Source organism: Cervus elaphus, chromosome 31 (assembly GCF_910594005.1).
Source record: "Cervus elaphus chromosome 31, mCerEla1.1, whole genome shotgun sequence".
Lineage (NCBI taxonomy): Eukaryota > Metazoa > Chordata > Mammalia > Artiodactyla > Cervidae > Cervus > Cervus elaphus.
In genome coordinates, this window is record NC_057845.1 from 35,903,706 (window position 1) to 35,931,048 (window position 27,343).

The window sequence follows — 27,343 nt, forward strand, 5'->3', positions numbered from 1 at the left end:
TGATATTTAGCTGTGATATTTACATAAAAGTTAAATTTGCTTATCTGGATATGCAAGTGTGCACATTTCAGTTACTAACTGGCAATAATCTAATTAATGTTAATAAATAAACTGGCTAAAACAACGGAAGGAGACAGAAGGCAGTGACAGTGAATTTAAGCCTGAAGTTTCCCTCGTAAATGTTGACACTAACAGTGATAACAAGAGCTAACACATACTGGGCTCTTTGTAGACGCGACGGTTCGTCACCCTCCTCCCCCGCCCCAACAACCCCATCAGGTAGGTATCTCTACTGTATCCATTTCGAGACAGAAAACTGGGAGACCCAAGAGCTTGCTCAAGGTCACAGTTAATAAATGACGGAATAAAATCCTGGCAATCTGGTTTCCAGAGTCCCCAACCTTAAACCATTCGCGATATAGCCTCGACTAAAGCCAGGCCGGCGAGGATCAGAAGAGAAGCAGTCGCGGACCCCAGCTTGTTGGCGAGTTAAGCTGAAAGGCAGGCAGGCGTGGCATAGGGTAGGTGATTTTCTTCCTAAACTTTTCCAAGTACAATGTTAAACAACGCCAGATTGTTTCAACACACAATTATGTAACTTAATATCAAACTACAGGTGACCACCCAACTCTCAAGTGGCCACAGATAACTTTCGTGCGCTGCCGAGGGGCTGGGCCCGCGGGCGGGGAGGAGACGCCTCCATTGGCCGGCCCCGCTGCATCACGGGAGCTCGCCGTGCGCGGGGGCCGCCGCCCGCTTTCCACGCACCTGTACTGCGCAGGCCTCCCAGGCGCTCTTTTGGAGGCGGGACTCCTGAGGAATTGAGGGTTTCGTTTTATCTTGTGGAATGCCGGCGTTCCAGTGTAAACGCGGAGCTTCCCTAAAGTGAGATGCGAGAGACTTCTCTCAGTTCCCGGCAGCCCGGAACCACCGATGGTAGCACCGAGTTTCCTGAGTCCCTCATTTACTACCACTTCCGCCCACGGGTCTGGAATACCCGAGGCTCTTTGGAGGCGAACGGCCCGGAAGGCACTTCCGGTTTCTGTTGCCAAGGCGCCGGCCCGGTGGGCCTAAGGAAGCGACATTGTTGGCGGCGTCCTCTCCCCCCATTCTGGGGGTCGAGATGACGGGGCTCAGCTACACGGAGATGGAGGGCTGTCGTAACCTGCTCAGCCTATTGGACAACGACGAGATCATGGCCCTATGCGACACTATCACCAACCGTCTGGTGCAGCCTGAGGACCGTCAAGGTAAGGGTAGTCCCCACCCCCCACCCCCCAAAGGGTGGCCATCTCTCCTCAGGCCTCACTCGGCCGCCAGCTTGCCGGAGGGTGTGAGTGGAGGCCGTGGTAGGTCTCACTCACGGCCGGTCCGCGACTGCACTTGTGCGGAACCCGCGGAAATCATGGCCACTGTAGCTGCTGTGTTGCCTCATAGCCACGGCTCACCCCCGCCTCGCCAAGCACTGGGGGAAATGGTGGGCTGAAAATGGCGCTGCTTTCCAGGTTTTAATCCTTTAAATGTTATGAGCAAATTGCTGCTTGTTTCGTTTCGAAAGTTCAAGGTACGTGAATAGTGATTTTTTTAAAAAAAAATTCGGGAAGTCGGGTGTTCTCCTTTTTCAGTTTCGTTCAGGGAAGGAGTGTCAGCTGCTGCTTATTTTCTTGAGCTTGGGGAAGAGATCATAAACACTATCAGTCTGCTGCTTTATGAGTTTAAAACAACTGCTGTGATAAAAGAGCAGCAGATAGTTTGAATCCATGTCTCTCTTTGGATCCACATTTTTTCAGAGATGATTCTGCGTACTAGGACTACATTACTTTCAGAGCCAAATAAACATTTCGGTAGAGTAGATTTCATGGGTTACAAATATTGTTTGGTTGTAATGTAATGAGTAGCTTAAGCATTAAGCATTTATCAGTTTGTATATTACCTGACTAGTTTTATTTTAAATTTGCTGAAACTTACTTTAAAATGGGAAAATTTCTGCCTCTTACATTAGCTTATGACTTAAGTATCAGAGTCTGCGTTTTATAACTGCCTTTCTCTTTTGAGTCCTTTTACGTTTTCGCCGTTTAAGATCATTCATTTGAAAGTGAACCATGGACACCAAATAAATTTCTAAGACGTTAGACTGAAAACAGTTTTAGAATTAATGTAGTTCTTTGGCATTTATATATTTTACATGGTAATCACCTTCTAACACTATTGATGAATAGATTAAAATATAATTGATGATGGATCTAAAAGCAAACAAGAAATTAAACTACCCCATACAAACATGTTAGGTGATTTGACAAATCATTTCTGGGGTGGTGGGGGTGGGGGGAGAGCATAGGAAAAGATAGTCAACATCTTTACAAAGCAGTGAAATAAAATCCCAAAATATATGGTCTCTTTTATATGTACCAAATTTCCAAAAACTAAACATAGAAACTTCAAATATTGTTTATCTTGTGAAGTAAGTCTTTGACAACTACTGTGGAGTGTAAGTAGGAGCTGCTACTATGGAAAACAAGTTTGATATTACCTCCTAAAATGGAAGATTGCTTACCTGAGTATCAAACTTCAATGTGCCCATGAATATCTCGGGGATTTTGTTAAAATGCAGATTCTGATTGAGTAGTTTTGGAGCGGGCCCAGAAATTCTACCTTTGTAACAGGCTCCAGGTGATGATCGTTCTTCTTGCCCTTCTGGGCTGGGAGACATTTTTGTACTGGGTAGTTTGATTTCTTGTTTGCTTTTAGATCCACCATCAATTATATTCAGCATTTTAATCTATTACAGTTTTAGTCACGTTCACCTATAGTGTGGGAATGTTCAAAGCAATAGTATTTGTACTTGGATACACATAAGTCTACAAAACAAAAGTAAATGTCTTGTGGTATAGTCTATAATTACCTTAGGTACAGTACTGAAAATCAATTGACTACAGCTGTGTTTATCCACATAGCTTAATCTCAGAAACAATAAAAATTAAAATTACAGTAATATAGTGATGGATTAGGTTTATAGACCATTCAAAGAAATACCAAACTATATTCTGTAGGGAAACATGGTTGTGTTGTACTACTATAAAGAAAATTGAGGAAATTCCCTGGTGGTCCAGTGGTTAGGCTTCCCGGTCAAGGAACAAAGATCCCACAAGCCCCGAGGGGCAGCCAGAAAGAACGAAAATCGAGGAAATGATAAATAGCAGTTAGGAGAGTATCTACATGTAAGGTAAAGAGAGAGAGATAATAGCATTATGTAGGGAAAGTTAAAATGAGGATCAAAGATACTAGTTATTTCTATGTCTTAAACTATGTTGTGTGTATATAGGAGTTCATTTTATTGCCATTCTGTATACTTCATACGGGCTCTCCTGATCGCTCAGTTGATAAAGAATCCACCTGCAATGCAGGAGACCCCGGTTGAGTTTCTGGGTCAGGAAGATCCCCTGGAGAAGGGATAGGCTAACCACTCCAGTATTCTTGGACTTCCCTTGTGGCTTAGCTGGTAAAGAATCTGCCTGCAATGCCGGACACCTGGGTTCCATCCCTGGGTTGGGAAGATCCCCTGGCAAAGGGAAAGGCTACCCACTCCAGTATTCTGACCTGGAAAATTCCATGAATCCATGGGTATAGTCCATTGGGTCACAAAGAGTCGGACACGACTGAATGACTTTCACTACTTTCATACCTCACACATGTAAAAAATAATGTTTAGTCTGCTTAACAGAAATTCTTTAAAATTAAAAAAAGAGATGGTCTTGGCTCTACCACTTCTTACACGTATGATTGTTGATACCTCATGTATCCCTGACTTTCATTATTTGTAGAGTAAGGAGATTGAACTGAGAAGAATTGTAATTTTGTCTATTTTTAGGGATTGTAAATGAACGTAGGTCTATTGACCCTATTAGAAAGAAAATTTTTTTTTCTCTAATTCAGTTTTTTTCTTAAAATACAACCATTCCTTAAAATGCTTAAATTCACAATCTCTTATAAGAAGTAAAAGGAAGGAGGAATTTTAGGTAGGGAAATTAAAAAAAAAAATTTTTTTAAACCCAAAACCTGACAACCCACTTCCTGGTTTTTAAAAATGATAACCATCTCATACAAAAGCAATAATGCCATGAGAAGAGTTTATAAAATATCATTTGATTCTGCTAACCCTGGACAAATTTACAAATGACTCATGATTTTCTGCTAATCTTTACAATTTTCTTTTAGATGCCATTCGTGCAATATTAGTCTACAGTCAAAGTGTAGAAGAACTTTTGAGGCGAAGAAAAGTCCACCGAGAAATCATATTTAAGTATTTGGCAACACAGGGTGTTATTATACCTCCAGCTACTGAAAAACACAATCTTATTCAGCATGCAAAGGATTACTGGAAAAACCAGTTACAACCAAAATTGAAGGAAACACCAGAGCCAGTTAAGACAGAGGACATTAGACTCTTTGAACAGGTAAAACGGATTTCATAGTGATATCCTAAACCATATTTCTGTGTAAGAATCTTTAGATAATCGTAGATCTGGGGTGACATGGTTAATTAATGTTTATTTTTTATAACTTTAGCTTTGTATCTTTTGCATCCTAAAGGAAGAGCAGTAAAGCACCTAAGACAAAGTATTAAAAAAAATTTTTTTTATTGAAGCATAATTGCTTTACAGAATTTTGTTGTTTTCTGTCAAACTTCAACATGAATCAGCCATAGATATACATATATCCCCTACCTTTTGAACCTTTTTTTTTTTTTTAAGTAATGTGTATGTGATATTCTGTTGATTAGTGAGGGAAAAATGTTTTGCAGCCCTTTAGCAAATGGAGACTTGATTTTTAAAGACAGTAGATAGACTGCATGCGTGCATGCTAAGTCATTTCAGTCGTGATCCTATGACTGTAGCCCACCAGGCTCCTCTGTCCAAAGGATTCTCCAGGCAAGAATACTGGAGTGGGTTGCCATGCCCCTCTACAAGATAGAATGCAGGGTCAATTTAATTTTAATTTAGCCTCTGGTTCTCTAATTTTTTTTTCCCCTTCTTTAAAAGAATGCTGTTGTAAGCCCTTTCTTATTTTGAAGACTTTCTTTGGCATTAAATTGCAAAAATGAAAGAAATTTTTGTTATCTATAAAAAAGTCCCTGTTTTAGTAACTTCCTCCAGCTGACATTGGCTGTTCATATTTCTTTGTATTTCCACTGGGCATTTTAAATACTCTGTGAATATTTAAATACCTATTGACCCTTTAGATAACTTGAAGTTTTTAAACTATACACTCAGATAAAATTAAGTGAGAGATGTTTGCCTTCACATTAGGAAAGGATCTTCTAGGGCTTCCTTAAGGTACTGAAAAGAGTGTTGACTTTGAAATCGTATAGATGTGACTTCAAATTAGGGGGCCTTGTTTTCTTTATAAAACAGGCATATGCTTATGTAAATCATCATTATTGACTTAATTCATGCTGATATTTTAAGAGACTTGGTTTTGAACCTTAATTTCTTAGAAGTGTCAGAAGTTTAAACTGAGAATTTCTTAAATGGCCTCCCCTTTGTGAGAAAGAACGTCCTATCATTGAGTTCATAGGTGGTTCATTTTCTTTCTGCTATAACTAGTATGTTAAAACTTAACTCTGAAATAGCCTCGATAGAAAATAGATATGAGAATTAACCTTGGTTTTATTAATCAGCAGGAGAAAGAAGAAAAAAAGGCCGAAAAGGTTGATTTTCGTCGATTAGGTGAAGAATTCTGTCAGTGGTTCTTTGAACTTCTGAATTCTCAGAATCCTCTTCTGGGACCACCTCAAGATGAGTGGGGGCCACAGCACTTCTGGCACGATGTCAAGCTTAGGTTTTATTACAACACATCTGAACAAAATGTGATAGACTACCATGGAGCAGAAATTGTGAGCCTTCGTCTGCTGTCACTAGTGAAAGAGGAATATCTTTTCCTCAGTCCCAACCTAGATTCCCATGGACTAAAATGTGCTGCTTCTCCCCACGGTCTCGTTATGGTTGGAGTTGCTGGGACTGTCCACCGAGGAAACACTTGTTTGGGCATTTTTGAACAAATTTTTGGACTCATCCGCTGCCCTTTTGTGGAGAATACTTGGAAAATAAAATTTATCAACCTGAGAATTATAGGAGAGAGTTCCCTTGCTCCTGGAAGATTAATGAAACCGGCTATTACATTTGAACCAAGTGACCTGGAAGCCTTTTATAATGTAAACACTTTATGTGGTCCGGTGAAGTACAACTCCATGTAAGGCAGGCATTGGACAGTGGGATTGGAGACCAAGATTCATCTAGTGGAAGTTAGGCACTGCTGAGCAAAAGAGAACTAATTTTACCTAGCCCTTGAAGCACTGAGTACAGTGTCAGTCTGAAAAATCTTCTATATAGAAATTCATCCAAATACTACATCAGTAATGTCTGAGTGATTTCATATTGAGGGGCTGACATATTTTAGTTGAAATGTCTTTCTTGACTACAAGCTAACATATTATGTGAACACTTGCCTCTTTTCTACTTGAGTTGCAGCAAATATTCTGAAAATTTCATGCAATTCGTCAAATAAATCTCACTTCAGATGTTGTAACTAACAGTGTGCCTTAAAAACCAGTTAATATTTTCACTTAGTGGGTATTCTACTGCTATCTGTACTTGTTCATGTGGGGAAAAAATTAATAGTGTTCAAGGCTTCCCCTTTTTCAGTTACTTTTGTCTAAATCTAGGTAATTTTACAAATGCATCTTATGACAGTATTGCTTTAAAAAGAAGTACATATTTTAGAGATGTTTAAAGTCCGGTTATTTTAGAAACTTGAATGACATTCTCATACAAAAAGTACAGAAATTTAGCTGGTGGAGAAAAATTTAATTTGCTTTTTAAAATATTTAACGAACATTTTTCAGAGTTATCTATTGTCCAAGCAACGTTTTGTGAAGTATTTTGGGTAATAAGTGCTGTTCTTAGACTTTTTTCTTTAAGCTTTCAGCTAACAGTTTTATAGAGCATTTATTATACTGTTAAAATTTTATAAAAGGTATACCCAGTTTCTAATTTAAATGAATTTTTTCTCTTGAATGATATTAGGTGACCAATACCCCAAATTAAACATGTATTGAGATATATTCCCACATCATAAAATTATTAGAATTTTTTTCACTTCTAATTTGTTTTATTGGATTTGAGTTACAAGATTAGATTGCCAGATTACACAGTTGCTTTCAAGTTTAAATTCTCATCACCCAGCAGCTGCTTGCTGAATCTGAATTTATTTAATAATTTTAATTTACAGAAATGTCATTTGGAAAAAATTCATCTGGGAAATGTTGTGATGAGGTACTAACTTTAACTCAATTCATGATCATCTAGGGTGACTTACAAAATTTTGGAAACAGGAGGAAAAGACTGATCTTTGTAATTTTTTTTTAGTGCCATGCCTTTATGAAGGGTACAAATTGATACATCCCCAAATAAGAACTTAATAAAGGAGGGAAATCCCTTTAGTCTGCTGTAAGAACAGTGCTTTGTTTAGGTTTTTTCTTCTTTAAGTCTGAAGTATCATTTTAACATGTAATTGATAGATATCCTTAGTAAAGGATAAAATTTAAAATTATTCACGTTTTCTTTGTTCTATTGCTGTCAAATACTGTAGAAATAATACCAAAGGAAGATGCTCGGGATGGGCAGAAATTACCTGTAGGTATGTTCAGTATTGAATTTTTGAATGTGTAATGTTCAAGTTAGGCTGCAATCTGTATGTCCCTTCAGTCACCCTTTAAAAATGTGAAATCTTTCTGATCTACTAAATGAGAATTCCCCTGGAGAAGGAAATGGCAACTGCAGTATTCTTGCCTGGAGCATCCCATGGACAGAGGAACTTGGTGGGCTACTGTTCATGGAGTCACAAAGAACTGGACACAAATGAGTGACTAAGCGCAGTTGAGAATTATAGCTATATTTTATTTCCTTTGAATCCCCACAGCTGGCTACACAGTGGGACCTAATGTCCAAGTGAATGGGTGAGTGAATGAGTAAAAGACACTTAACCTACTGTATAAAAGACTTTTTTTGCATCTAGATTTTGTCTTTGGTTCTAGTCATTAGTGGTGGTCTTGGGGTTATAATCTCTTGGAATTTGATATGTGGATGCACAAACTTTTAGGCCCCAAATTAGGATAAAATTTTAACTTCCTGTTAAAATTTACTGACATAAAGGTCAGAGTAGGATATAATGGAGGGCCCTAAGATGCCTTGGAGAAGGAAATGGCAGCCCACTCCAGTATTCTTGCCTGGAGAATCCCATGGGCACAGGAGCCTGGCGGGCTACAGTCCATGGGGTCACAAGAGTTGGACTTGACTTAGTGACTAAACCACCACCACCACCAAGATGCCTAGAAACAGTTTTGCGGAAGTGTGTACTTCTGTCCAGCGAAAGATCTAGAGGAGTTGAAATTTGTTCATGACACTTAAAGCTTGACCAGGCCTTTGAGAACATCCAAAAGCACACTTAATTCATAGTAATTCAGTGGTCAAAGCAGGGGATACCTGGTCTGTTTACTGGAGGCTGATTTGCTGTAGCTGACAGTGACACGTCAGTATCCTTTTTTGTCGTTGTTTTTGGATGTTTTACTAGTATCTGGAAGACCAAAAACCTTTCATGTGTCTTACTGAAATGTCAAATAATGGACAAAAGGCCCTCTCTGGTTTTATTAAATCAACTTGAAAATGGCAAACACAGGAAAAACATTCTTGGGCAATCAGAAAGGCAACATTTTTATGCCAAAGGAAGGCTAGTTAGTTAAGCCCAGTTAGACAGTGTAATAGCACTCCAGAAAAGGATTTAAAGAATAGTGGTATAACTAAATAAAAAAGATAATCAGAAACATTGTATTTTAACACAATGGCTCTTACGGCTTAAAAAGTCATAAAAATGAGTGAAAACCATTTCTCAGCAGCTATTTTCACAAATTTAAATGCCCCTTTTAAAATTTGGGTTGTGGGGGACCTTTTGAAAAAAGGGAGCTATGTTCTCTGTCTATAAAAATATGTTTGCATATGTTGTTGTTCAGTCACTAATTTATGTCCAACTCTTTGCAGTCCCATGGACTGTTACACACAGGTTCCTCTGTCCTCCGCTATCTCCTGGAGTTTGTTCAAATTCATTTTCATGGAGTCGATGATTCTCTAACTATCTCATCCTCTGCATACAGTATTGTAATTTTTGCATAGTTCAGTGAATTCATGGACTTCCCTAAAGCACATCTGTGAGTCCTGTAGGGATCCTTATATTTGATATCCAAATTCTGCCATAATTTATTTCCTGCAGACTTAAATTAATTTTAGAAGATTTTGTGCTCTTACCAAAGTCCTTAAGCTAAAAGACTAAATCTTGCTAAGAATAATCTCAAGAAAGTCTGTTAGTTTATGATAGTTAACTTGTGAGTTTTTCTTTTTCAATAAGTGTTAGATGTTATGATAAAACCTACTAAAATAGCATCAAGTGAAACAAATATTAATGCAGAATTCATTTTATTTTGACAAGGTAGTTTAATGGCCATGCTTTGGAGAAAGTGATAAAATGTGTATCTAGCCAGTTTTGAATGCACATAGCAGAGCTGTGGTGCTGGAAAACAAGACTTTCTACATCTGGGTTTATATGCATGTATTTATTGAACATCTGCAATCTGTCAGTCAATGAATCAAGCATAAGAGAAAACAGTACATCAATAGATTGATGTACCTCAACTTATTTTGAATTCAAATCTCTGGTTTTAGATGTCTTAAGATGAGAACTGCATTAGGCCCTTTGCTAGAGTTGGAAGGAAAATATTTCTGCGTTGTCTAAGAGTGCACTAAAGCCTTTCAGCTTTATTTTTCCTAGTTGAACCTTTCCTGTAGTGTTTCAGTAAAGTGTTGAGTGATATTTACTGTGAGTTATAATGTGCCCCACAGTATTAAACCAGAAACTCCAGAATTCCTTGTATGTAGTCATGAAATGTTACTGGAATCCCTGGCCTAATCTCATTTGCCTTTTCAGTGAGTCACTTAGTGAGGGTTCTTTGGTTGGCAGTTTTCATCTTAAGTTTTAAAACAACTTAAATCTCAAGTATGAGATTAGTTATATTTGAGTTAATGAGTGTAAGGATTGCAGGAATCTTGCTGTTCACTGCCGACTGTGTTACTTATCTGGTGGGATGTTTTCTGAACAAAGCGTCATAACCACTTAAAGCCTTTTTGCTTGAAGCATTTCATAAACTGGAATTAATCTCTTCTATTTCTGATCTTTTACTATGCTAATTGTTGTCAAGTTGTTAAAGGTACTTTTGTCTCCCTAAGTAGTTCCTGGAATTGGTAATTCTTCCTGATTTCACAATCATTCCCACCTGTGCCTTGCACAATGTAAATAATAGCTAAATTAGGGTATTTATTATATGGCAGTTACTTTTCTGTGCATATGTATGTTTTAATTCATTTAATCCTGTGGACAGCTATCGCTTATTGGAAAATAGGGTTGAGTAATTTTCCGAGCTTTCAGAGCTGATGGTAGAGTCTAGGGTTAAGCCCAGATTTTAGAGGTGGAGAGCCAGTGTGTGGTAACTACTATACATAGTGCCTTGTATCTGCAGTAGGTTGTGGGTTTTGGGTTTTTGGCTGCATTGAGAGGCATGTGGGATCTTATTAATAGTTCCCAACCAGGGATTGAACCCCTGCTCATTGCAGTGGTAGCATGGGGTCTTAACCACTGGACCACCAGCAAAGTCCCTAAAGTAGTTTTTGGTGAATCTTTTTTGACTAACTGTCATTTGCTGTCACATTTTCAAAGCAAACATGCCTTTGAATTGTTCACCTGGATTAGGCGGGAGTGTTAATGCCTACTGTTTCCTCTTGTAATCATATTATACCTCTTAAGTTGCTTGTTCAGTGGTATAAAACCACTTGGAAGAAAGATAGAGAATGTTAATGTATGACAGTGTTACTTACGAAAAAGGATAAGTTGGATAATTGGGAAATTAAAATTTAAAAAATGTAAGGATTTATATCAGATTTCTTGAACTCCCTGTGTCACAAGCTCTAGTGCTCTTTCCTTCCTGTTTGTGACACCATTGTGTTTTCAGCCTTAGAAATAGTCTTTGTTTCATACGTGCAGTTTCTAGCCGTATCTGGATGTAGCATATCTGTAGTATTCTGTTTTCAGTTCAGTTGCTCAGTCACGTCCAACTCTTTGCGACCCCGTGAATTGCAGCACGCCAGGCCTCCCTGTCCATCACCAACTCCCGGAGTTTACCCAAACTCATGTCCGTTAAGTTGGTGATGCCATCCAACCATCTCATCCTCTGTCGCCCCCTTCTCCTCCTGCCCCCAATCCCTCCCAGCATGAGGGTCTTTTCCAATGAGTCAACTCTTTGCATGAGGTGGCCAAAGTATTGGCATTTCAGCTTCAGCATCAGTTCTTCCAATGAACACCCAGGACTGATCTCCTTTAGGATGGACTGGTTGGATCTCCTTGCAGTCCAAGAGACTCTCAAGAGTCTTCTCCAACACCACAGTTCAAAAGCATCAATTCTTCGGCACTCAGCTTTCTTCACAGTCCAACCCTCACATCCATACATGACCACTGGGAAAACCATAGCCTTGACCAGACGGACCTTTGCCTTGAGAACCCTGTGAACGGTATGAAAAGGTTTTCTGTGTTTTAGCTGCTGAATTTAGACCCTCTTTACCTAACCCTTGACTTATGTAATAATTTCTTATTTCTTTGCTTTAATATTTCTTGCATATTTGTGACATTAAAATTTCCTTAAAGTACTACAGCTTTCATCATATCTTCCGCATTCAGAAATTTCACTGGTGTTACATTACCTACAAAATAAAATCCGGATATCACAATCTTCTTTTTATCACTGTCTAGCTTTGATTCCATTTATTTTCACACACTGTTTGATCCCAGAGGACATCTATAGCTATGTGGTCTTTGTATTTATGTTGTGCTTACTTAGCTCTCTGCTTTTACTGGCAAGTATCCAAAGTTGCAGAATTTAATTTTTTTGTTGTTGCAGACAGTCTTATTGTAGAAAGAAAAGGACTCTAATAGAAATGGAGTTTAAAAACTGAAAATTTCTCTGTAAGTCAAACTTTATTTTCTCTTGAGGAGTCTTGTGTACCTTGTCTTACCACGAATAATCTTTCCACAGCTTTTTGTATGGCTGCTTTTTCATCTTTGAGGATTTGGCTTAAATGTTTTTTCAAAAGTGGACCCTCTTTATAATATTGGTTATTTATCAGAGCACTTTGTTTCAGTTTTAGCACTTTAGATATTATTGTTAGTTGAATTTCTTGTACTAAGATTTTAAGCTGAAAGCAGGGATTGTTTTACTTTTCTATTGCTTTGCACAGAGACAAGATATTCAATAATGTTTATTAAAGATATAAGTAAGGGAACAAATGCTAGTTTTTATTCAGAGCCTTATATGTTCCTAGTTCTTTGTGTATCTGCTGAAGACATTGCCTAGCACATATATTAGATACTCAGTAAATATTTAATAAGTAAAGCCAAAGTTATTTTCCTGAATAATATATGAATTCAAATTAACAACACTGTTTGGTCAACAGAATTATTAAAGTCTATGCTTTTGTAAAGATGAAGAAACAAGCCCCAAAAGTTAAATAATGTGCTAAAGTTCACATAGTTTTGTTGTAGAGACTTTTTTTTCCCCTCTGGCCTTTTATTTTTTGGTTTATTTTCTTTTTAAATGACAAAGCCTATTTTTTCTTGCACTTTAAGTCCAGTCTGACTACTGCTACTTCCTTATTTTGAAGGAATTTAAACTCAATTGCTTCACATGTAAAAGTGAACCAGATGATTTCTAAGGTCTGCTACAGTTTGTTTTTTTTTTAAGTTACACATGATTTTGTGATTGTATACCTTCTCAGCAACTTGCAAATATTTTAAGTGAATTTGTAGTTCATTGTTAAGGAAATTATTTTGCTTCTTCATAAATCATGCTCATTGAAAAACACTTTGCATTCTTTGTTTTTTTCAAACATTTTTAAGGATATGTGTGCAGTGTGTACTTGTGTTTACAGAGGAAATATACATAAAAAGATTACAGATCATACCTAGAATAGAAAAGAAAAAAAGTATGAAGACTTTAAAATACTGTCCTACTTTCTAAAATCTATAAATGCTTAAATGTGAAAAAGTGGTGTTCTGTACAACTTTTTGCTTTGTTGCATATGGTTAAAATATAAGTCCATGTCTTAGTCAAGAAAAGTGTGAAGTGGTTGACAGAAGGCCAAATTGTAGACTGCCAACAATCCCCAGTAAAAATAAAGATGTTGATAATTAAGGATTTGTGACTCTAAGAGGCTGAGTAGTAGGAGTGACATTGTAGACGAGTGGCAGGTTTGGGATTTCTCTAGTAAATGAATTTAGTTAGGTAATTTTATTTTTCTGAGTAGTTATAAAATATCTGTTTAAAACATTATAAAAGATGGAGGAGAGTCCAGAATTATAGAAGCATCATCCTGAGTTGCATTCCTTAAGGCCGAGTGTAAGATACTGTTGTCAGTTTCTGTCCCAGGCGCCTGGCTTACGGCTCACTCAGCCCCTAGTGGTGTGAAGCCGCCTCACTTAAGAGGAATAGCTTAAGTCCCTCCCTTGGGAGGGTCCCCACCTTAGATCAATCTCTTGGACACTCAGGCACATTTTAGCATCTCTTAATGATTATATCCATCTGTCCTGTGTTTTCCTGCCATCAGATGTAGTCCTCAGAAGTTAGTTATGTATAAAAAAGTTCTATCAGAAAGTTCTGTAATTTAGTGACAACACAGAAGAGTAATTCCTTTCATATGTGTTCTAGAGGATATTTTCAGACCCATTATTGGGTATATGTGTGTTACATATATTGAGAGAGAAGTCCTTAACTTGTCCTAATTCATCCCTGAAAATCTGTGTATATAGGAAATAGTAATATACTGGAAAATAAATTTTGGTGAAGACTGAAAAGGATGTCTTCACCAAAATTTATTTTTTCAGTACAGGATGTGGGCTTTCCTGGTGGCTCAGTTGGTAAAGAATGCCTGCAATGCAGGAGACCTGGGTTTGATCCCCGGGATGGGAAGATCCTCTGGAGGAGGGCATGGCAACCCACTCCAGTATTCTTGCCTGGAGAATCCCCATGGACATAGGAGTCTGGTGAGCTACAGTCCAGGAGGTCACAAAAGAGTCGGACACAACTGAGCAACTAAACAGACACACACACAAAGTGTGCATCATGATATTTTAATGATGGAAGGCCTTCCATTAGGACAGCTATGAAGGTGGTAGCTAGGTAAAGTGTTATGCAAAAAAGTCAAACAACTCATCTTGTTAAAAAAGAACAGTTAATTATTAACTATGAACTGTCTAGATGTTGATCCAATGCTGAAGGGGAAAGAAAACACCGAGTTTTATCTTTTAAGTCTACACCATGTTTGTAATGCGAACACTGGGCCTGAGGAAAATTTTCTCCTGGATCCTTCCAGTTTTAGAGGAAAGGTGTTCACATGAGGTTCTGAGATCAGAGCAGAGATTAAGAATATTTCTGGGGAATACGTGTAAATCTATGGCTGATTCATATCAATGTATGACAAAACCCACTGAAATGTTGTGAAGTAATTAGCCTCCAACTAATAAAAAAAAAATAAAAAAAAAAAGAATATTTCTTTCAGACAATGTCAGTAAATGGCTTTACCTTGATTTTAGGTGCCTTGCTCATGTGGCATACTCAACCTGTTGACCTAATTTCTTGAACAGACATCCCTCCACGTCCATAATGTTAATTGTAATACAGAAGTCTTCTGCAAATGGCCTAGTTGTATAGAGCTTTATCCCCACCTAACCTCCATCTCATTTTCTTGCCTTAATACAGAAACATCAGGTACATCAGGGTACTGCAACATAACATGAAAAAATTCTGTCTTGAGCTGCATGCAAAGGACAGATTGGGAATCCATTTAACATTATCTGCAGGTAGATTTTTCTTATGATGACTCAAGATTATTGTGAGAGAAAGTATATGACTAAAAAGAAATTTGATATGTGGATTCATAAAAACAGGAGGTTTGGGGCCTCACATGTCTGTTAGAATACCAAAGCAGTGACAAGCTTCCTCTTTCATATGAACATGGTAATACAAAACAGATTTATGGGATAAGATAAAATTGCTTATACATCATTCTTATAGAACAAGTTGTACACTAAAAGCTTATGCTGACCTGATTTTCAGTTCAGTTGCTTAGTCGTGTCTGACTCTTTGCGACCCCATGAACCTCAGCATACCAGGCCTCCCTGTCCATCACCACCTCCTGGAGTCCACCCAAACCCATGTCCATCGAGTCGGTGATGCCATCCAATCATCTCATCCTCTGTCATCCGCTTCTCCTCCTGCCCTCAGTCTTTCCCAGCATCAGGGTCTTTTCAAATGAGTCAGCTCTTTGCATCAGGTGGCCAAAGTATTGGAGTTTTAGCTTCAATATCAGTCCTTCCAATGAACACCCAGGACTGATCTTTAGGATGGACTGGTTGGATCTCCTTGCAGTCCAAGGGACTCTCAAGAGTCTTCTCCAACTCCACAGTTCAAAAGCATCAACTCTTCGGCACTCAGCTTTCTTTACAGTCCAACTCTCACATCCACACATGACCACTGGAAAAACCATAGCCTTAACTATAGTGTTTTTTAAAAAAACACAGTAATCACCTTTTCTCACTAACAACTGGAATCATTATCGTTTTTTAGCAACTAGTCAATGCTCTTATTTTCTGTCCTTTTATAACCCATATTCTGGCAGTTTGTCAGATCAATTTAACTGTCTCCTTTTACTTTCCCCCCAAATAAAGCTGCTGCTGCTGCTACTAAGTCACTTCAGTCGTGTCTGACTCCGTGCGATCCCATAGAGGGCAGCCCACCAGGCTCCGCTGCCCCTGGGATTCTCCAGACAAGAGTACTGGAGTGGGGTGCCATTGCCTTCTCCGCCAAATAAAGCTACTTTGAAACATTTTCAGTCCTAGAGTGAAAAAATTTTAAAAGAACCTATTTTCAGGGTTCAGATCAAGATGGTGAAGTAGGAGAATGGAGCTCACATTCCCACACAAACACATCAAAAATCCACATACAGAACAACTCTCATGGAAAACTAACTGGAAACTGGCAGAATTTGTTCACAACGGAAGCTTTAAGAAAAATCACATACTGGTAGGATGGAAGAAAGGGCGTAAGGTTGGGACCTCCGACCCTGAAAGGAATGTGAAAGGCAGGAACAGTCTGCATGGGCAGACCCTCACCCTGGGCAGCCCTGTCATAGCGTCCTCCACAGACCAGACAAGCCCCCTTGGATGCTGGGGAGACCCACTGGGACAGATGGAAGGGCTCAAGATGTGTAGACTCATGAAAAGTGTGGAAGTGCTGGCTGTGAAATAAAATTCATTTTATAGAAAGACAAGAAGGATTTAAACAAATTTATTTCTCTGCCCTTTGACTTCCTCTCTCCTCTCTACTGTGCGTTGTGTATCAACATTATGCATCAACCAAACCTCCCCCAGCAGCAGAAATAGCTGCTTAACCATAAAGAGCAAGATTCCCCTAGCATCAACAAGACAACTCCTTAAAGATAACATTCCTTCTTGATCTTGTAAGGAACTACAGAGCGCTTAGCTCTGGATTGTGTAAACTGTCAATAACCTATCATTCAGTGTACAACTTTCTGTCTCAAAAAACTTGTGTCTCAACTTGTGTCTCAAAAAACTGCCTTCTGATGGGTAGAATGGTTCTTGGAACTTTGTGAGATGTTCTTCCTGGGTTATAATCCTCAAATTTGGCTCAAAATGTTCCATTTCTTTCTTAGATTGACTAATTTTTTTGTTGACAATTGCTTGGTGCAGCTGCCTGGATATCAGAGACATTCGCCAGAGGACACCTGGGGTCTGCCTGGAACTGGTGCTCAGTACCAGTAAGGGCCCACTGTGCCCCTCTGGCTTCTCGGCACTCCTCAGATATTTGGATCTCACTGTTTGGGTGATGATCCTGAACATTTTATTTGAGCTTGTTTTCACTGAAGACTACTCCAGAAAATTGAAGAGGAGGGAGTATTCCCAAATTCATTCTATGAGGCCACCATTACCTTGATACCAAAACACCACAAAAATAGAAAATTATAAACTAATATCTTTGACAACTGTAGATGTAAAAATCTTCAACAAAATATTAGCAAACAATCCAACAATGTATAAAAAATATCATACACTGTAGCTGGATTCATTCCAGTTTCATAGGGTGGTTTAACCTACACAAATCAGTCAATGTGATACATCATATTAACAAAGGGAAAGACAACACATGATCATCTCAATAAGATGTCAAAAAAAATTTGACAAAATTCAACATCTATTCATGATAAAAATTCTTACCCAAGTGGATACAGAGGGAGTATACCTCAACATAATAAAAGCCATTTATGACAAACCCACAGTCTGCATAATACTCAACAGTGGGAAAAAAAAAAAAAAGCCTTCCCACTAAATTCAGGAAAAAGACAAGGATGGCTACTCATAGCTTCTCATGGTGCCTACTCTCATAGTATGGGAAATCTTAGTGACAGAAATCCAACAAGAAAAATAGAAAATATCCACCTGGAACAAAAGGGGTAAAACTTATTATTTGCAGATGACGTGTGTGTGTGTGTCTGTGTGGCGCTCAGTTCTGTCCGACTCTTTGCTGCCCCACAGACTGTAGCCCATCAGGCTCCTCTGTCCATGGAATTCTCAAGACAAGAATACTCAAGTGGGTTGCCATGCCCTTCTTCAGGGGATCTTCCTGACCCAGGGATTGAACCCAGCTCTCCTGCATTGCAAGCAGATTCTTTACCAGCTGAGCCACAGGGAAGCCCTGGTGATATAGAGAGATATATAGAGAACTCTAAAATCTCCACACAAAATCTATTAGATGAATTTAGCAAGGTTGAAGGATACAAGGTTAATATACAAAAATCTGTTGCATTTCTTTATAGTAGTAATGAAGTTTTAGAAACAAAGTAGAACAATCCTGTTTAAAATGGCATCAAAAAATAAGTAAACCTAGGAATAAACTTAAACAAGGATGTAAAAGAGCTATATGCTGAAAATTATAAAACACTGATAAAACTGAAGATGATTCAAAGAAATGGAAAAATATCCTATGCTTTTGGATTGGAAGAATATTGTTAAAATGGTCATCCTATCCTAAGCAACCTACAAATTTAATGTAATCCTCATCAAAACACCCATGATATTTTTCACACAGCTGGAACAAATAATCCTAAATTTATGTGGAACCACAAAGGACCCAGAATTGCCAAAGCAATCCCAAAGAAAGAAAAAAGCTGGAGGCATAACCCTTCTAGACGTCAGACTAAAAACATTAATCAAGACAGCTCATGAGGCTTAACATCATCAAAACAATCCAGTCAAAAAAATGGGCAGAAGACCTAAATAGACATTTCTCCAAAGAAGACATACAGATGGCCAAGAGGCATACGAAAAGATGGTCAACATTGTGAATTATTAGGGAAATGCAAGTCAAAACTGCTTCTCTGACAGCTCAGTTGGTAAAGAATCCACCTGCAATGCAGGAGACCCCGGTTGGATCCCTGGGTTGGGAAGATCCACTGGAGAAGGGATAGGCTACCCACTCCAGTATTCTGGCCTGGAGAATTCCATCGACTGTATAGTCCATGGGGTCACAAAGAGTCGGACACGACTGAGCAACCTGCACTTTCAAGTCAAAACTACAGTGAGGTATCACCTCACACCAGGCAAAATGGCTATCATCAAAAAAAAAAAAAAAAAATCCACAGATAATAAATGCTGGAGAGGGTGTGGAGAGAAAGGAACCCTCCTACACTGTTGGTGGGAATGTCAATTGATAGAGCCACTATGGAGAAGAGAGTGGAGGCTCCTGAAAAAGCTAGAATACATGACTCTGCTATACCACTGATGGGCATACACCCAGAGAAAAACAGGTATCCAAAAGGAAACCTGCACTCCAGTGTTCACTGAAGCACTGTTTACAGTAGCCAAGATGTGGAAGCAATCTAAATGTCCACCCCAGAGGAATGGATAAAGATATGGCACATATATATAATGGAATATTGTATTCCATTAATACTCAGCCATTAAAAAGAATGAAGTAATGCCATTTGCAGCAATGTGTGCGGATCTAGAGATTGTCATGCTGAGTGAAGCAAGGCAGAGAAGGAGAAATCCTTCTCTTATATGCAGAATGTAAAAAGAAATGACAAAAATGAACATATTTACAAAACAGACTCACAGACTTAAGAGAACAAAATTATGGTTGCCAGGGAGGGGAGAGAGAATGGGGTAAAAGACAGGGAGTTTGGGATCCACATGTTCATACTGCTCTGTTTAAAATGGATAACCAACTAGATCCTACTGCATAGCATAGGGAACTCTGCTCAAATATGTGGCAGCCTGGATGGGAGGGGAGTTTGGAGAAGAATGGATACATGTATATGTACGACTGAGTCCCTTTGCTGTGAAACTATTATCGCATTGTTCATTGGCTATACTTTAATGTAAAATAAAATGTTTTTAAACAGTCTAAGTGTCCACAATAGGCCACTAACTTACAAAGAAGTGGTTCTACACACACACAATGAAATATTACCCAGCCAAGAAAAAGAAGGAACTATTCCCATTTACAGCAACGTGGAAGAACTTAAAGAATATGCTTAGTGAAATAAATTGGAGAAAAGACAAATATATGATATAACTCATATGTGTGATCTAAAAAATAATGGCAATGAATCTATATACAAAACGGAAACAGACTCCAGACTTAGAAAACAAATTTTTGGTTACCATAGGGGAAAAGGAGGGGAGAAAGAAGACATTAGGAGTATGAGTTTAACAGATACAAACTGCTATACACAAACTAGAGAAGCAACAAGGGTTTACTATATAGTGCAGGTCATTACACTCAATAACTTACAATTCCTATAATGAAATATAATCTGCAAAAGAAAAATCCCAAACCTGAATCACTTTGCTATACAACTGAAACGAACACAGTGGTGTAAATCAATTATACTTCAATAAAAAGTTAAGAGATGACATAAAAAAATCCTATTTTCTTTCATTCACATTTTATGATTTACAATTATCAACATTTTCAGATTGTTATCACTAATCAATATATATTCTTTTAGATGTATGTTGAGCAAGGCTGTGTTTTTGCATGATACATGGATGAGGGGGATATTTTCATCAGATGATTTTCATATTCTTTATTTCCTAGCCAAAATAAAGCATTCATTCATTATCATAATTAGTAAACAGGCAAATTTATGTTATTTATATCCCTACATTCAGATGGCTTGTTGTGATATCTTTCTTCATTTTATAATTTAGTCCTTATGAAGCTGGGTCTTTTGAAACTCTTGGGTTTGCACGTTGGAGAAAGTCCCAAGAACTGTACACAGGTAACTAAAATATGCCTGTTCCTAATTGCTTGACTTTGCATAGTGGTTAGTTTAACTTTTTACTGGTAATAAATATAGCATGCCAATAAACAAGTTCTCAAAATACCTAAAGTATATAGTGAATACTATAAATATACATCACTCTTGGAAAACTAAGCAGTAGCTAAGTTTTCAAATCTGAGTGGACTTGCATTATAAAAAGTTTTAGGGGCTGCACAGCTATGTAGATGAATAAACAGATTTTCTAAGGTAAATCTGATTAAATGGGATAGGTTTATTTTCATCCACAAAATGTATTAATTTTCTAGGAGTTTTAATAAAATACTTAATTTTACAAGATGTTCCATTTTAAGAGTACCCTACTTTAAATAACTAAATTTTAATTCCATTTAAACAGTTTATTGGATTACGTTTTGCTAGAAACAAATTAGTATAGGCTCAGATAGCATAATACTGCAAAAACTATCTTGCTTGTCTTCATCATCCTTTCTTTCCCCATCACATTTTTTTCTTTGAAATTAAGAAGGCATCAAGAATACTTTATCCCCCTCTTGTTTAAAACTCAACTGTTGCTGTTGATTATTTTGAAGTAAAGAGGCTTGCAATAACATCTTAAAGTAGAACATGGAATTTTAGTGACATCTTGTGGCCAAGGCTTTTCTCTGAGTGTTCTTTGTCTGTCATAGAATGGGCTTTGTACTAGTGGACTTCCAACAGGAAAATGTACTTCTGAGAGTCCCTGAAGACTGTAAAAATTTAAACTGCTATAAAGGGTTCTAAGGCAATCAATTTCCTTAACTTCAATACCTGCCCTCTTCCGATACTAACTGGACCAGGCCTGTGGTCTAGGCACTATGCCATTTCCTTTTTTCCAACCTTCCTTTAGTTATTCTTACACCTCCTGTGCCTGACTGTAGTGCATTACTCTGTGGTATCAAAACCTCAAATTTTAAAAATCAAAAACCTTAATTAATTGGTGTAGGGGAAGGGAATCACTACAATTATCATTCAACAAAAGCTTTGCAAGTCAGGTGGTTGCTAAGCTTTCATTAAAAGTATTTGGTTTCAACAAAATGAAAGAAAAACATCATCAGATGATGATCTATCATCTGATCATTTATTAAAATGAATCTTGGCAATAAATCACCATATTTTTTTCCTTTTGATCTAAAATTTATATACACTAAAATGTACAACTCTTAGAAAATGTCTCAACTATTATAATTTCATTCCTCTCTACTTATTAGTGTAAGTGTACTTTCTCATGCTTATTTAAAAGACAAAATTGATGACAAACTGATTTATATAAGAAATAACCTACTTCATTAAATCATGGGTTTTCAGTGAAGTGTGTGAATTAGTTACAGAATTTTGGTCAATTATATAAAACTAAAAATTATAATAACCAGAAGACATGTTTAACACTTTAAACATAATAAAATTTTTACAAATTGTGAGTTTTTTCCTGTATAGAAGTGTTATACAGTGATTAATAAGTTTTTTTAAAAATAAAATATATTAGGATAAAATTCTATGGGACAACTGGAATACAAGTTAACACATATGCAATGAAATATTACTCAGCCATAGAAAGAATGAAATAATGACATCTGCAGCAACGTGGTTGAACCTAGAAATTATCATGCTAAGTCAATTAAGTCAGAGAAACATAAGTAACATGTGATATCACTTATATGCAGAACCTGAAAATATGATACAAAAGAACTTATCTACAAAACGGATGTAGATCACAGACGTAGAAAACAAACTTAAAGTTACAAGAGGTGGAAGGGAGGTAGGGATAAATGAGGGATTTTGGATGAATGGATGTTGTTAAGTTGCCCAGTTGTCTCCGACTCTGCAACCCCTGGACTGCAGCACACCAGGCCTGGATGAATAGATACACGCTATTATATAAAAAGCAGATTAACAACAAGGACCTACTGTATAGCAGAGGGAGCTATATTCAGTATTTAGTCACCTATAATGGAAAGTAATCTGAAAAAGAATATTTATGTATAGCTGATTGCTGACACCTGAAACATTGTAAATCAATGTTCAATAAAAGACAGTGGGGAAATTAAGTACAAATTAAAGGCGTACAAGTAAAATTTCTAGGTGTAAAAGTCTGTAAATGTTTAAATAGATACTGGTCGGTAGAAAAACAAGTTGGATACATTTTTTAAAATGAACACTTATTTAAAAATAGAAATTACTTCTTTTCAGCTATTTAATAATATAATATTTCAGATGTCAACTCAAAATTTGTGAGGGAGCAAATTTTACAAGCATTCTTTCAGGGGATATACAGGCAAACAAGTTTGAAGGGCAGGACTCATATCATTTCTACTTGACTTTTATTTCATGGACTCAGATAACTGGGAGGAAAATGACTTTCATCTGTGCTTTATTTTTTTTCCCATTTATTTTTATTAGTTGGAGGCTAATTACTTTACAATATTGTAGTGGTTTTTGCCATACACTGACATGAATCAGCCATGGATTTACATGTATTCCCAATCCCGATCCCCCCTCCCGCTTCCCTCTCCATCCCATCCCTCTGGGTCTTCCCAGTGCACCAGCCCCGAGCACTTGTCTCATGCATCCCACCTGGGCTGGTGATCTGTTTCACCCTTGATAGTATACTTGTTTCAATGCTATTCTCTCAGAACATCCCACCCTTGCCTTCTCCCACAGAGTCTAAAAGTCTGTTCTGTACATCTGTGTATCTTTTTCTGTCTTGCATATAGGGTTATCGTTACCATCTTTTTAAATTCCATGTATATGAGTTAGTATACTGTATTGGTCTTTATCTTTCTGGCTTACTTCATTCTGTATAATGGGCTCCAGTTTCATCCATCTCATTAGAACGGATTCAAATGAATTCTTTCTAATGGCTGAGTAATATTCCATGGTGTATATGTACCACAGCTTCCTTATCCATTCATCTGCTGATGGGCATCTAGGTTGCTTCCATGTCCTGGCTATTATAAACAGTGCTGTGATGAACATTGGGGTGCACGTGTCTCTTTCAGATCTGGTTTCCTCGGTGTGTGTGGGATTGCTGGGTCATATGGCAGTTCTATTTCCAGTTTTTTAAGAAATCTCCACACTGTTCTCCATAGCGGCTGTACTAGTTTGCATTCCCACCAACAGTGTAAGAGGGTTCCCTTTTCTCCACACCCTCTCCAGCATTTATTGCTTGTAGACTTTTGGATAGCAGCCATCCTGACTGGTGTGTAATGGTACTTCATTGAGGTTTTGATTTGCATTTCTCTAATAATGAGTGATGTTGAGCATCTTTTCATGTGTTTGTTAGTCATCTGTATGTCTTCTTTGGAGAAATGTCTCTTTAGATCTTTGGCCCATTTTTTGATTGGGTCATTTATTTTTCTGGAATTGAGCTGTAGGAGTTGCTTGTATATTTTTGAGATTAATCCTTTGTCTGTTTCTTCATTTGCTATTATTTTCTCCCAATCTGAAGGCTTTCTTTTCACCTTGCTTATAGTTTCCTTTGTTGTGCAAAAGCTTTTAAGTTTAATTAGGTCCCATTTGTTTATTTTTACTTTTATTTCCAATATTCTGGGAGGTGGGTCATAGAGGATCTTGCTGTGGTTTATGTCGGAGAGTGTTTTGCCTATGTTCTCCTCTAGGAGTTTTATAGTTTCTGGTCTTACATTTAGATCTTTAATCTATTTTGAGTTTATTTTTGTGTATGGTTCTAGTTTCATTCTTTTACAAGTGGTTGACCAGTTTTCCCAGCACCACTTGTTAAAGAGGTTGTCTTTTTTCCATTGTATATTCTTGCCTCCTTTGTCGAAGATAAGGTGTCCGTAGGTCCGTGGATTCATCTCTGGGCTTTCTATTGTGTTCCATCGATCTATATTTCTGTCTTTGTGCCAGTACCATACTCATTTGTGCTTTAGATTATGGTGGTATTTTCTGAAACTAAAAATTGGACAAAATCTGAGTGCTGTATAGAATATTTCAAATCAAAATCATATTCCTGGATCTAGGAAGCTGTGGTCTACTAAGCTCAAAATCAAAACAAAAGAAAAACTTGTAGAAGAATTATTTTTCCTTTTTCTGATTAGAATTGAAGTGTCCTGTATTTGTCTGATTGTAAGATCCCATTGATTGTAAGCTGCAGCACTGATTCAATTACTTTTTGGTGCCAAAACCTGGCATCACACTCAGTGGCTATATAGAGTTAAGAAAAGTCTAATGTCAGAAATGTTAAATAATAGTGTATGTGGAGGGGGTGAGGAAATATCTTAGGATGAAAGAAATAAGCTAATATAAAAAAGTTTTTAAAAAATAACAGGTCTTTAGTTTCTCTTTGTATAAGGTATGGTCAAATGTGATATAAGTAATGTCCATCAAAGTTACTATCAGTAGTGATAGAAAATAGCAAATGCTGAGTGTCTAGCATTGGCATAATGTGCAGCTGGGGTTACACAGAAGTGCAGAATATGGTCATTTTTGTTATATAAACAGAAGAAAGTTTGATAGGGAGAAGATGGCACAGTTGGTACTAATAATTTGGAAGCACTCGCAGAATAGACTGAACTGTAAATGAAGAGCAGGATTTACATCCATGTAGAACAAAGGGTGGCAAATTGGCTCCGGAGTCAAAGTTCATGCAACATCCGTTTTGTATAATATATTGAGCTAAGATGGCTTTACTGTTTTTAAATGGTTTTAAAAATAATATTTGGTAATGCGTGAATATTATGTGAAATTCATATATTCCTGGAGCACATCTATGCTTATTCACTTACTGTTGGGCTCATTTTGTATCTACAGGGCAGAGCTGAGTTGTTGTAACAGAGACTGTATGATTTGCAAAGCCTAAAGTATTTGTTATCTGATCTTTTTTTTAAACACAACATGGTTGCCTGTTTCTGATGTAGAGGATCATCTTTATGGGTGAACTGGTGACACTCACAAAGGCCCAGAGGTGGGAGCACAAGGTGATGAGGCAGAAGTTGCAGAAGGAGAGTCTGCAGAGGTGGCCTAGGGCCAGCTTGAGAGACTTGGCAGTAGGCATCGAGATGCCACCATCATTTTCTGGGGCATGACTGTCATAGTGCTCTTCAGAAAGATTAATTTGGCAGCAGTGTGTAAAACAGATTAAAATACAGTATTAACAACTGGAGTAGAGAAGCAATTTAGAAGATTAAAGCAATGGTATAAATATAAGGCAGTGTGTATCTAGAATTCAGTGGTGATATGTGAATGGAAAGAAACATAATTAACTCTAATAATTATTAATAATTGATAGCAATAAAATGTTAAGTATATCTTAATCTGAATTTTATCCTAGGTCTAGATCACATAACTTGACCCAAATCTGTTATACAGAACCTTGTTTATAATAAGGCTACTCTCCAAATGTGAAATTAAACCAATCACAACCTGCCCACTTGAATGCAATGTTGTTAATTTAATCATCTATTAAAGCATTTATTCACTAAGAATTTATTCTGTGCCTACACTGATCTAAGCACTATTCTTGGTGGTGAATGCAAGAGCAGTGAACAAGAGAGACAAAAAACTGTCATTAAGATGGCAGACAGCGCTCACCTCCCCCTGTGAACACATTAAAAGTACATCTACCTGTGGAACAATTTCTCAGAGAAAACTAACTAGAAACTGGCAGATCTACCACATACCACAGTTGCAGGAAATATCTCCATGTAACTGGGCAGGACAAAAAAAAGGCCTTAGGTTGGGACTTGTACCTCTGGGAGGGATCACTAAAAAAGAGGTGGTCTCCATGGGTGGACCCTTGCCCAGAGAAGGGGGCATGTAGACTCACAATCTAGGCATCCCAGTAATAGGGTACCCTGTGGAGTAACGAAGCCCTTTCTTGGCCTGCTGAGAAACCTGCTGAGAGGGACAGAGGTCTGGAGAACCCTAGACTCTACTTGCGAGGAGTGTGACTGCGTTGGCTTGCTAAGTCAGCAGAAAGAGTCTTGCACTGGTGGCTGCTAGCTCACCACACTTCTCAATCTGAAAAGCCAAATACCTCAGCTCTGCTCATTCCATCCCACAGGCTGGTGCTAGATCAAGGCAAAGTTCAGTCTAGCTACAAAGAGAGACTGTGGCACCTGGGGTGTGATCCAAGAGAGCCCTGGAGACCATGGTCAGCATGGGGGTGGTGGGCTAGGCCAGGCCGACCCATGTCAGGGCATGCAGTGGGTGGCGCCATAGAACATGCAGTGGCCAAGCACTAAATCTCAGGCAGAGAGAGCATTCTGTCTAGTTTCACAGAGGCAGCCCCAAGGGCCTGAGTGGAACCACAGCAGTGTCCCAAGAATGAGCTGGAAAGAAACACTGACTTGCAGCCTGACAGCCCCTGGGCAGGGGAACGCAGAGATTCATTTCCCAGAGTACCCTGGCTCCACCCACATCCCTCTGCAGCTTACCCCAGCTCTGGGGCAGACAGGTTCTGGAAGAAGTCTGCACAGTGGCACCCCAGAGTCCAGGCAGCAGGATAGCCACCTCAACTGCTGCAGCCACAACACCCTGACCCTCAGCCTAATCTACACCACAGCCGTGCACTGGACCTGGGATGAACACAGCTGAGAAAGGGATGCAACCTTCTGCTGCCTCTGGGTGGAACCGCCAATGCCTCTACAGGTGGTGCCTAGGTCTGCTGCGACATCACGGGTCATACTTGCTTCACCGATCACCTTCTTTCGGGCAGGGCATGCACTCAAGGGCAAGTTTAATTCAACCCACCCACAGGGGTTCTACCCCAACAACTGGGGAGCGGACTCTGCCCTGGACAGGGCGGTGACACCTTAGAGCAAAGATGAAGCCTGGACTCA

At 38.3% G+C, this 27,343-nt stretch overlaps 1 protein-coding gene across 2 annotated transcripts in view; it reads left to right on the top strand.

Annotated features, from left to right (window-relative positions):
* The first annotated feature begins 820 nt into the window (after positions 1 to 820).
* The window catches only part of C31H3orf38 (chromosome 31 C3orf38 homolog), a 70,607-nt gene continuing 44,084 nt past the window's right edge, over positions 821 to 27,343 (top strand). The window contains exons 1-3 of one of the 2 annotated variants that reach the window (XM_043892839.1): positions 821 to 1,250; positions 4,216 to 4,454; positions 5,681 to 6,591. In XM_043892839.1, the coding sequence (XP_043748774.1) occupies positions 1,124 to 1,250; positions 4,216 to 4,454; positions 5,681 to 6,253 (939 nt within the window). In that variant the 5' untranslated portion in view covers positions 821 to 1,123 and the 3' untranslated portion in view covers positions 6,254 to 6,591. Of the gene's footprint in view, positions 1,251 to 4,215; positions 4,455 to 5,677 lie in introns of those variants that run through there. The other variant, XM_043892838.1, reaches the window with a different exon arrangement.